At 43.7% G+C, this 12,635-nt stretch overlaps 1 protein-coding gene across 2 annotated transcripts in view; it reads right to left on the bottom strand.

Annotated features, from left to right (window-relative positions):
* The window catches only part of FILIP1 (filamin A interacting protein 1), a 192,432-nt gene that overhangs the window by 34,675 nt on the left and 145,122 nt on the right, over positions 1 to 12,635 (bottom strand). For both annotated transcript variants that reach the window (XM_007456599.1, XM_007456600.1), the window contains exon 4: positions 10,240 to 10,418. In XM_007456599.1, the coding sequence (XP_007456661.1) occupies positions 10,240 to 10,418 (179 nt within the window). The remainder of the gene's footprint in view (positions 1 to 10,239; positions 10,419 to 12,635) is intronic.

The following is a 12,635-nucleotide window of genomic DNA, read 5'->3' on the forward strand; positions in this document are numbered from 1 at the left end:
GCTGATCCAAATGAGTCACAGTTCTGTTCTCATTCCAGCCCTGAATCAGCTATTCCCATGGCCCTTCAGAAGCACAGGGAAAATCTAGATATTCCTTTAGGGTTGCAGGGTACTGAAGCTATATCAAGCTCTCTCCAACTGGACACATCAGACACCAAGTTTTACTCTCTTTCTCTTGAGTTATTGGAGGGAGAACCACAAGTTTTGCCATGCCCTTTGCTATTTGCCCCCTCAAATTCATATATTGAAGGCCTAACCCCCATCGTGATTATGTTTGGAGATACAGCTTTTAGGAGGTAAAAAGGTTAGGTGAAGTCATAAGGGTAGGGTCCTCATCTAATAGAATTGGAGGCCTGATAAGAATATCTCTCTCCACGTACATGCACAGAGGAAAGGCCATGTGAGGACATAGCGAGAAGGTGGACGTCTGCAAGTCAGGAAGAGAGGCCTCACCAGAACCTGACCATTCTGGCAACCCTGATCTTGAACTTCCAGCATACAGGACTGGGAGAAGATAAACTTCTGTTGTTTAAGCCACCCAGTCTGTTTTGTTATGACAGCCAAAGCAGACTGAGACACCCTTGGACTCTACCTAGTAATAGCTCCATTCTCAAATTATTCATACCCATATATCTGGGGTTTATATTACTCTCCACTTTTCCTTCCACACCCCCACACCCCATATAAGCTCAGAACAGAGCCTCTTCTTTTGCACTGGCTACTCCCATGACATAGACCTCTCTTGCTGTCTTGTTTCTCTCTTAAAAGAAGCATTTATCTAAACAGGAAAGGAGGGGTGATAAAAATTGAATCAACTTGATTATATATTATTTCTCAAGCTACACTGAGATCTTTGCTTCTGGAATCCAGAAGAGAAGCTATTCACTTCTCTCCTTCAGCTATGGCAAGTTTCCCTTGAAGCTGTGATTGCTCTTGGCTGGCTGCTCTAAATGAGGACCAGGTCACAAGGTAATAGAAAAGATTACGTTAAAAAACCCAATTATTATCATACTGTAGTAAATTTCTATAACAGCATTGGCAAATGAAAATGTCAAAGCTGGGCTTCCCTGGTGGCGCAGTGGTTGAGAGTCCGCCTGCCGATGCAGGGGACACGGGTTCGTGCCCCGGTCTGGGAAGATCCCACATGCCGCGGAGCGGCTGGGCCCGTGAGCCATGGCCGCTGGGCCTGCGCGTCCGGAGCCCGTGCTCCGCAACGGGAGAGGCCACAACAGTGAGAGGCCCGCGTATCGCAAAAAACAAAACAAAACAAGAAAACAAGAAAATGTCAAAGCTGTAACAATATTATACTTGAATGACAGTCTTTAGGTGGTAAGGGACAGAGTCACCCTGGGAGTTCTGAGAAAGAATACCCCAGAGTGAATCAGGCCCAGGGAGAAGTGGAAAATTGTACATCACTGTGGAGCATGCACCTGCAGCCTTAGTAACCCTAGAGCACACGCTTGTGACCCAGTGCTTGGCACCCCTCAGACAGAGGTGTCCATTGAAACCCAGTCCTGTGAGGGAGATATTCTTTACTCATAATTTCTATGTGTCTGCTGGGTTTTTTCTTGGCCTCTGTTGTCTTTACTTCTTTCTGTTTCGTATGCTCCAAGAGAGTGTCTCAATGAGCTAGTTTGTCACCATCAAACAGAGCATATTCTTCAGCAGGGTTCTCCTGCCAGGCTTCCTCCTAGGCCCCAGCCTCCCTAAAGTCTAGGTCATCAAGGTTGCAAACCAGCCACATTAGAGACTAAATAGCCATGAGTTTTGTTCACTCACGTTGTTTTATAAATTTCAGTGAACACTGACTCACAAGATTTTACTAAAATCAGAGTTCTTCCTTTTCCTGAAAAATCTGAATTGGTGACACTGAACCCACAATTTAAAATGGGGTCGGTCGGCCTGAGCTGAATGGCGACTTCCCCCAGCAGCCAGAGTGGGAGCTCTGCAGCCCAGCAGTCCCTCCGCTCACGCAGTGTGTGCTGAAGAGCTGGACCTGCCCCCTCCAGCTACTGCCTGGCACCTGGGGCGTCTGAGTGTGGGACCTCTGTGACCTCTGTCCGGGACAGCTGTCCACTTCCGGGCTGACTGGCTGTGACCAGCATTTACAGAGTCATGTGACAGAAAGAAGGACAGTTATGTAAATGGAGCTGCCTCTATTTCTCTCAGAAGAGGCCCCTGCAGTGAGTCAGGTACTTAGGGTTTCCAGAACTGTCTGGCAATTTCCTGAAATTGAAAGAGAACAACTCAATGATTGGTTCAGAACTAGAGAGACTCTGACAAGCTGACCACCTCCCACTACTGGGCTCTCACTCTTTAACTCTCACATTCAAATTCCAAATACCGCCCTCTAGTCTCACCTCTCCTAGGACTTTTCTAGAATAAGGGGCATCAAATACCAGGACTGAGGCATTCTTACATGCTAAAATCTTAAGCAGTGAAATATGTTTCTTGCCCGTTGTCTCGCAAGACGTCCCTTTCAACGCTATTCCTTTCTTATGGCCAATTTTCTTTGATTATTATCCCACCCCTTTGCATAATATCAGAGTCCTTCCTGGTTCAACTTCTGTTGCTGTTGTTGTAAAAGTCCAAATATGTTGAATCTAATTAACTAAAATTCTCAGTTAGCTGGGTTAAGCCCTAAGATCCGGAAAACATCTTCACCATCCTATCAACAATAAAATACAACCATAATTGACATTGTCAAAGCTGTAACAATATTATACTTGAATGACAGTCTTTAGGTGGTAAGGGACAGAGTCACCCTGGGAGTTCTGAGAAAGAATACCCCAGAGTGAATCAGGCCCAGGGAGAAGTGGAAAATTGTACATCACTGTGGAGCATGCACCTGCAGCCTTAGTAACCCTAGAGCACACGCTTGTGACCCAGTGCTTGGCACCCCTCAGACAGAGGTGTCCATTGAAACCCAGTCCTGTGAGGGAGATATTCTTTACTCATAATTTCTATGTGTCTGCTGGGTTTTTTCTTGGCCTCTGTTGTCTTTACTTCTTTCTGTTTCGTATGCTCCAAGAGAGTGTCTCAATGAGCTAGTTTGTCACCATCAAACAGAGCATATTCTTCAGCAGGGTTCTCCTGCCAGGCTTCCTCCTAGGCCCCAGCCTCCCTAAAGTCTAGGTCATCAAGGTTGCAAACCAGCCACATTAGAGACTAAATAGCCATGAGTTTTGTTCACTCACGTTGTTTTATAAATTTCAGTGAACACTGACTCACAAGATTTTACTAAAATCAGAGTTCTTCCTTTTCCTGAAAAATCTGAATTGGTGACACTGAACCCACAATTTAAAATGGGGTCGGTCGGCCTGAGCTGAATGGCGACTTCCCCCAGCAGCCAGAGTGGGAGCTCTGCAGCCCAGCAGTCCCTCCGCTCACGCAGTGTGTGCTGAAGAGCTGGACCTGCCCCCTCCAGCTACTGCCTGGCACCTGGGGCGTCTGAGTGTGGGACCTCTGTGACCTCTGTCCGGGACAGCTGTCCACTTCCGGGCTGACTGGCTGTGACCAGCATTTACAGAGTCATGTGACAGAAAGAAGGACAGTTATGTAAATGGAGCTGCCTCTATTTCTCTCAGAAGAGGCCCCTGCAGTGAGTCAGGTACTTAGGGTTTCCAGAACTGTCTGGCAATTTCCTGAAATTGAAAGAGAACAACTCAATGATTGGTTCAGAACTAGAGAGACTCTGACAAGCTGACCACCTCCCACTACTGGGCTCTCACTCTTTAACTCTCACATTCAAATTCCAAATACCGCCCTCTAGTCTCACCTCTCCTAGGACTTTTCTAGAATAAGGGGCATCAAATACCAGGACTGAGGCATTCTTACATGCTAAAATCTTAAGCAGTGAAATATGTTTCTTGCCCGTTGTCTCGCAAGACGTCCCTTTCAACGCTATTCCTTTCTTATGGCCAATTTTCTTTGATTATTATCCCACCCCTTTGCATAATATCAGAGTCCTTCCTGGTTCAACTTCTGTTGCTGTTGTTGTAAAAGTCCAAATATGTTGAATCTAATTAACTAAAATTCTCAGTTAGCTGGGTTAAGCCCTAAGATCCGGAAAACATCTTCACCATCCTATCAACAATAAAATACAACCATAATTGACATTTAGATTTGAATATAATCTAATAGGCCCTAAGGTTGTAACATACAGAGTCACCCAGATAGCAGCACTACAAGATTCTGAAATCTTCAAATATGACTTAACTGGATTTTGTGGTATATTAAAATTTTTCTTAAAAAAGTAAAATATATTTGAGAAATATCTTCCATAACAGTAAAAGTAAATTAATTCATATCATAACCTTTGATTAGTTAGAAAATTATGTTGATCAGATAACCTATCTTCCCTGGCATATCTGTTAAAAGTTATATTACTAAAACTCTGAAGAATCTTAGATCAGAGGTTGCTAACTCAATGACCTTGAGAATGAGAACACTATAAAGCTTGGGAAAAAGATTATACCCACCCAAGACTCAGCAGTTTTGTACAGATGGGATCTGGTGAAATGCACCTCAAGGGCATTTTTAATGGGCTCGTTCATATTTCATCCAGGGGGTGTCTAGTTAAGAATGAGTAGCAGGCTCCTAGTTCTACAGTGCTGATAGCAGATATGTTAATATCTTGGGTCTTTTAAGAGGACCAACTGTCTTCCAACTCCCATCTTCCAACTTTGGGAAGCTATCTTTCTGAGTCACCAATTGCCTGGTCCCTTTCGGTAAGATATAACATCACTTCCTTTACACTGTCCCCACCTATCCCATCCCCCAACACAAACACCCTAGCTATGCAAAATCAAAATCACCTCAGGCTCCTTCATTTCAATCACATTTTCCAGTAGGAAGTGGGATTTGCAAATTGCAAGGGTGAGAGCCATTGGAAGGTGGAGTTTGATCCTGGCGTTCTTTCAGAAAATCAACCGTAAAACATATTCTTTCTGTGATTGAGTCTCTGAATTCTAATTCCTCTTCTTTCTTAGAAGCTGTCTATTCCCAGCAATTTTCTTGGTCAGCAATTTTCTTGGTCAGGATATTGATAGTAGGTGGCATATCTCAATGACAGGTAAAGGTCTGTGAATTCGAATCCTGAACCTGCAAACAGAATGGATGTGCCATACACAGAGCCGACATTTCAAGTCATCTTTTCTTCCTCCGAACGTTGGAGAAATGAAGTGTTCATTTCAATCAGAAGGTAAGAACTTGGAAGTGGAAAAGGTTTTTTTGGTTGGTTGGTTGTTTTTACTGTAGGAAGCTCAGTTCAAACACTGATTCTTCCAATTAGCTGTTGGCAAGTGACCTTGGTGGAAGGAATTTAACCTGCTTTCCCATCTTCTAAATAGAGATAGTAACTATACTTCATACAGTTTTGTAAGGATTAAACCAGATGTGTACGTGTCCAGCGTATCAGGGGGGTCAATGAAATCTAGTCCAGCTAGTGAGCAGCGTGTAGCTGAGGGCTAAGCACAGACAAGAGGGCTCCGTTGTTCCCTGCTGATATGTTCCACCTATTCATTACTTTCTGCATGATCAGACTTGATCACTTACACATCAGCAGCAATCTTTTTCTACAAAGTACTTTATTGTGCTTCTCCACGCTACCAATGAGAAAAGTCCATTTTATTGCGATAGTTTAGAGATAAGGCATCTAAATCTGAGAAACTTAGGGAAAATATGCCAGGGAGCCAGATGTGCATCTTTTTCTATAAAGTGTGCCAAGAATATCTCCCAGGATCCCAGGCCGCTACAGCAACTTTTCACAAACTTGCTCTGACCGGTCATCCCCGCCACAGGCAAGTGCAATGGTGCAGCCTCTCCCACAGGCCACCAGGCCTAAAGGAACAATACCAAAATGGGGCTTGAAAGTTTCCCCTCCACCAAGCCCCTGTTCCTGCATTCTTTGCTTCACAAGTTAAGAGATTTCTCTCGAGATGCTGGTTTGTAGTTTTTTAAAAAATGACCCTATACTTGGAAGGCTTGCTGCAATATTATATGATGATGTAATTATTTATGTAGTCCCAGCTGAGCCTATAGAATCCAAAAGCTTTCAAATCTATATCTACAGTTATAGATTTAGACAGCCCTCCCCACATCATTTACACACACACACACACACACACACACGCGCGCGCGCGTACACACATCCTCCTCAAATATTTCTTTACGTTCCAAAGCACTTTTTGATGTAGCTGTATTCTCTCTATCCTGACATTCTTGAAGCAGCCCTAGAGAAAGTGTAAGATTAAAATTACAAGTCTTGCAGTTCATACAGAGAATAAAGCATAAACTCTGAAGGTGATCTCATGTGCTCAGAATTATGCCTTTTAAGGTCAAGTTGACTCAAAATATGGACCAAACAGAATATAGCAGTTAGTTAGAAAGGGAGCTTTCTTTATCTAATCTTAATTACTGCAATGAAGGATATTTTCATCTATATTTTAAACAATGCTAGTTAAGCCAATGCATTTTTTCATGCTAGTTCCACTTTTTAATTTGGGAATACGACTATTTGTAAAAATAAATAGCAGTAAATGATGGTAACGGATTATGATGGGTCTTTTGGTTTAGCAGAAAGAAAGCCCAGAACAATATTTTGTCCATTTTAGGCACTTAATTTGTGGGGTTTTATACAGGATGAATTTAACAACTCCTGAAAAGTGAAAAATAACTTCTGCTTAGTTTGTACACTTTCAGGGTCTAGGTGAGTGGCCATAACAAGGAGGTAGCTTGGAGGGGTGCTTTATTTAGCTCCCCCATAACTACCATCAGCCTCCCATCAGAATGCAACAGAAGTAGAACACTGTGTGTGCTGTTCCAACTCCTCTCCAAAACAAGTCCCCAGGCTGCTCCTTCCAGCAGATGCTGTTCCAAAGCTTCTCCAGTCTTGACAGTTGAAAGACACCCGTGGTCCAAATACGTCTGTTTATTTCCTCCCGACAACCATCATTCTGCCTTTTAAGATTCTGTGTCATAGTTTGGACGTAAGAGCTTGGAGGTTGGGAGCCCACACACACACACACACACACACACACACACACGAAGAAAACGTGGAACAAGACATTCTGCCCAAGGCACTCATTCGTACAACAGTACTGGACCAGTGGCTGGCACTGTCGTCTTAGTTGAGCTACATGATTTTTCTGGGCCTCAGTTACCCAACCTGTATGATGAGGGACTTGAAAGGGCTGAACTCAGAAGTCTTTTGCAATACTAGTCAAACCAAGGCTTGTTTTTTGAAAACCAAGGATTTCTGGTTTCATCAAATATCTGAATCTGGATAGCTACTGATCCTGCCTGCCTGGGTCCCTTTTTATTACCTTTAACCATTTTCCAGAGGGCGTGAAAAACCCTTCCAGAGAAGGACAAGTGTAGAGAACAGAGCCTAGGTGCTCTGCATGTGTGGAGGGTCCCCTGGGTCTGCACTCCCATCCGCCCATGGCCACCAAATCAGAAAGCTGTCTAGGTAGAGGCAGCCTGCAGAGTCACACCCCCAGTAGAAACTGGGTGATTACAGGGAACAAACAACTTGGGCTTATCTCGTCTCACTGTTTTCCTTCCTTCACTCATGCTCACAGGAGAAATAAAGGGAAATGTTTCTGAAGGAAAGTTCTTGGCGCTCTCTCTCTCTCTCTTTTTTTTTTTTTTTTCACAAAAGGGACTTTTCCGGAGAAAGAGGGAAGGGAGTGCAAAACAAAGAGGCAAACAAAGGACTTGGAATAGTCTATGCCAGAATTCCCACTCCGGCTCGGAAAAACCAGCTCTCTATCAGCAGTAGCCCAGCTTCCCCTGCAGGGGCTGCCGCGAGTGGGGCGCTGGGGCCTGGCTGAGCCATGGCCCAGGTCCTGGTGGGGACCAGCCCCTGGTGACATTGCCCACAGGAAAGAAAGCCCCAGGGTCAGCAAACTGCCAGCCTCCATAAGTACATCTAATTATGACCGCTTACTTCAAAAAGAGGATTTAACCCAAAGCAGATTTAGCAGGGCCTCTTCCAAAGGGCAGCAGGAGGCCCAGGCCTGACCTTTGAGAAAATCCTAAAGGCTTCACTGCCCAGGGAACTCAGCAAAGCCAGTCACCGTGGACGCCTCAGATCAGAACGCAGAGAAATTCAGCGATGCCAACTTCAGTTATCAGGGTCCTAGTGAGGGTGTTTAATTTAGCATAACGAGCGTCGGTCAGCATGTGCCCACAGCATGTGCACTGGTGGTCAGTCAGGGGGGTGGCCTGGGCAAAAACATTGACAGGAAAATATATAAAGCACTAAAGTATAACCTGTTGAGTCAAAACTACTGTTTCAGAATCTTAAAGTGGTTGGATATTTAGTGGGTCAAAGATTCTTATCTAAAACATGTACATCTGGTGACATATGTCAACGGTGCTGATCAAAGTATGAAAAGCATCAATGATATATATAATTTTTAAATTCTGCTTTGATTTTTAAAACCTCCTACATAGCGCTTTGCTCAGGAGAAATCGTTGTGTAATTGCCCTAGTAAAATTAAACAACTCCAAAGGAGGGGCAGGGGATTGGAATTGTTAGTATTGAATTGGTCAACATGAAGTTAGTAAATAAGTACACTTGGGACAGGCTCATTGTATAATGAATATAAAAGCACTTTGTGAACTATAGAGCTCTCCATCAAGTGTTATTATTTCAATTATTCTCTCAGGACACAAATATCAGGAAAACAAAAAAGAAAGAAAAAGGAACAGCTGGGTAAGTACAGTCTCTCCATCCACATACTTCATTTAAACCTACCACTCTGTAGGTGAATTCACCTCAGTCATTTAGCTTAGATGGGAAATTGTAGAAAAGGCGACCTATCTGGTTCTAGACCAAACGATTTACAAAGTGATCAGAAAATATTAATTCACAGCTGGTTCTTTAAAATTATTTGATTTCAGATCTTTTAAAGAAACATCAAACAAGTTGCTACTCTTACCTGACCCCATTCCAACACAGAACACCTAGATATATGTAATTTACACCGTCATTAAAACCTTGTTTGCAATACCTGTGCTTGAGGTCGGAAAATTCATGGAGGTTGCGGAGGTAGAGTTTATTCTCACTGTTTGGTTGCCCCAAAATATCAAATTGGACCATCTATTTGTCCAAACAAGAAGCTGATAAACCTGAGCTTCCAGCAGCAGAAGACAGACTTAAAGAAACCATAAGTGGAGGGTATTGTACATAACACTCCAGCCATTGCTCCCTTTTCCATTTCTCCTTCCTCAAGAGATGTACCAAGTCCAATAATAAGTAAACATTACCAATAACTTAAAAATTTAACACAAACCTGTTGTTTCACGCTTTTATTTACTTTCCTATTGAGGTTACATTTTCTGGCAAATAAACTAATCTGGGAAAACCAGATCTCCTTTTTGTAACTAGATATAGCAAAGCTGGGACTGGTGAAGCTCTTTCCCAATGGCTCTTAATTTGCAAGTCCTAAACACAGAAGCAGACACGCTTGGTAACTCAAAGCATCAGGATTCAATGTCATTGGTTTCAAAGACTGTGGAATTCACAGATGTAACCATTCAGCTGATGGGAGGAAAAGGAGAGAATAAGCTAAAAAGAAGATGCTGAAAAACTGGAGAGTATCTGAGTTCATCACAAAGCGTTTCAATTTGAAGTCTCTGCTTTAAATGTGCTAATCCCTGGTCTGAGAAATCTACCTACAGTGTTCAAAGCTCAACGCTGAATTTTTGTTCTGTTTTGTTTTACACTGAGTTTTAAGAGTTATGCAACCCTGAAAAAGTTAAGCAGGTAATTCTAGTCATTAAGTAATTCATACACAACCAAGTAGTAAGATTTTCTATACCCGTTTTAAGAGTGAATAGGATTCATTTAAAATGGTGATAATTTGTCTCACTGAATAAGGGCATTTTAATCCCAAAGAGAAAAAGTATATTATTTCTAATAGAAGGCAGTTAGTAGAGAGGCTTTTCAAACGTAGGTGCTTCGTTGATCAAGTTAAAACAGAAGCTCCCTCAGTTTGTGGCTTTCTGGCTTTTCACATCCTAGTGGGAATGTGTTGCCGTATTTATACGAACCCCCAACATGCTCACATTAATAGTTCCAAGCAAAGTCTGTCTCACTCTCTGCAAACCGTTCGGAAATTAGGAATTAAACCCCGGGCACGTGTCCGCGGAGTCACGGGTGGAAATCTGATCCAGGACAGGAGGGGCAGGACGAGAGCGCAGCCCGCGGGGGCGCGCGTGCGCAGTTACCTCTCCCGCTCCTGCTCTAGCAGGGTGGTGAAGTCGTCGCTCTTGTGCATGTAGTCCGTGTGCTTGTGCTTCTCGTTCTCCAGCTCGTACACCGTGCGCCGGTGACACTTCTCGGCCAGCAGTAGCTGCTCTAGCATGCGCCGGTAGGTTTCCTTCTGTTTTTCCTCAAGTCTGTCCAGCTGAGGACGCAAACATGGGAAAGAGCTTAATATTTTATTTTATTTACGGAGGACTGTAAATAATTTGTTTGCATTGGTCTAATGATTTATTACCTGTAGGGGAGGACACGGAACCTGCTCTTCTCTGCCATTTTCCCCATGCCATCATTTTCTCTAGGCCACTTTGATTTATGGACTAGCCACAATAGGGCTGCAGTAATTTCTGGCCTCTGGCCTTTTTTCTGTGAACATATGTGTGGTTCCTAACCTTTCAGGAGAGCAAACTCACTGTTTCAATGAGACAATGAAACCCTATACTCAGAAAGAAAGAGAATAGCATCTGGCCTAATCTCAGAAAAATAAAGAGCTCAGCAGGCACGTGTACCAAACTCCTCGCCGGGGAGGAGGAAATTATCCTCATTGCAACCTTTTTTTTTTTTTTTTTAAGGCTTGTAGTTAAGTGCATTTCTAGGAAAAGTATATGAAGGACCCACAATCCTCTTCTTTCAAGAGGTACTAAATATAGGGAGAATCTCAGAACTTGCAGAGCGCACATATCTCAAACTAAAAGAGATCTTATCAAATATTATTACAGGGCTTTTTGTGTCTGTTTCTCCGGCCAGGCTATAAGATCTTTAAGGGACCATATGCCTTGATCATCTTTTTAGTCCCTGGTCCCCAGCACAGCACCTGGAAGAAAGTAGGTGTTCAGTACCTGTTTGTTAAATTGGACCCAATCTTACAATATTGATAGTTCCGTATCCTACTCTCCTCTTCAAACCCTAGTGCAGGAGTTCTCACCCTCAGCACTACTGACATTTCTGGCCAAGTAATTCTTATTTGAGGGGCTGTCCTGTCCACTAGAGGATGCTCAGCAGCATCCCCGGGCTCTGCCCACTAGCTGCCGATACCACCACCTCCAGTTGTGACAAAACTATCCCGAGGCGTTGTCAAATGTCTCCTGGAAGGAAAAGTCCCCATGCCCCCCTCCCTGTTGAGAACCACTGCTCTAGGTGAATCAGATATATTTAGAATCCATTCTTAATCCCACAGCCAACTCTATAAGACTCAGTGGAGTAGCTCCATGGGTATCAGCTTCAGAGCTATTACCCTGATGTTGCACATTTGCCCTTCAGTCATAAGGAGGACCTGAGGTTCCCTGTACAATTTTATTATATTTTCATTGTGAATGAATCATTTATGGGGCCCAAAATAAAAGAGATAATGGGCACTTAGATCCATTTCCCTTTTGGTCTTTCCAGTTTGGTCCTTAAGGCCTCATGTTTCCTCTTAAGTAGATTTCTCTCTTCTTAAATTCCTTAATATTTTTCGCATTAGCCCTCTGTTGATAACAGAGCTAAAATCATTCCCTAAACCATGATCCTTTTGTCTGAAACATACTGAAATTTCTTCCCATCTCAAGTCCCTGAACTCCTCCACCAACTTGATTCAGGTACACTCTGTCCCCATAATCCTCAGTGCCTTCTGATTAGACCTCCACCCCCTTTGCCTAAGAACAGGTGACCAGTCAGACTGGTGAAGCCCAGGTTGGCCAGCCATACCTGAGATCATCAGGGAGGCAAATCGTACTTTTATGTGTTCTGATAAATTACTGCAGTCTTAATGGGACAGTCTATACAAGAGGTTTTTTCACTGGAATAAGTCCCTGTTACAAAATATTCTCCCCAAGAACTCTCCATTTTTCCACAAGTGTGATTTTCACCATATGTTATAGAATTTGTCAAGCATTGCTGGGACATCATCAGAAATGTGCAAGGAGCAGCTCTTTCCCCTTTTTTTAATATTTTTTATTTTTTTTTAAATTTTTATTTTTTTGGCGGTATGCGGGCCTCTCGCTGCTGTGGCCCCTCCCGCCGCGGAGCACAGGCTCCAGACGCGCATGCTCAGCGGCCATGGCTCACGGGCGCAGCCGCTCCGCAGCACGCGGGACCCTCCCGGACCGGGGCATGAACCCGCGTCCCCCGCATCGGCAGGCGGACTCCCAACCACTGCGCCACCAGGAAAGCCCTCTTTCCCCTTTTTGATCCTTCTTAACTTTGTCGTAAAGTAAGGCCTTCCCTCCTTTTGAGAGTATTTGAAGAGCAGCTTCTGCCTGTTTCCTGATACCCTGACCCACTCCTCCCTGAGGAAGGAATGGTTTTTAAAGGTTGTATTGGGGCAGCGAGCTGGGCATGAACAGCCCTGCCTTTTCATTTCTTATTTTTTACTCTGTCTGCC

This window comes from Lipotes vexillifer, unplaced genomic scaffold (assembly GCF_000442215.2).
Source record: "Lipotes vexillifer unplaced genomic scaffold, Lipotes_vexillifer_v1.1 scaffold1226, whole genome shotgun sequence".
NCBI lineage: Eukaryota > Metazoa > Chordata > Mammalia > Artiodactyla > Lipotidae > Lipotes > Lipotes vexillifer.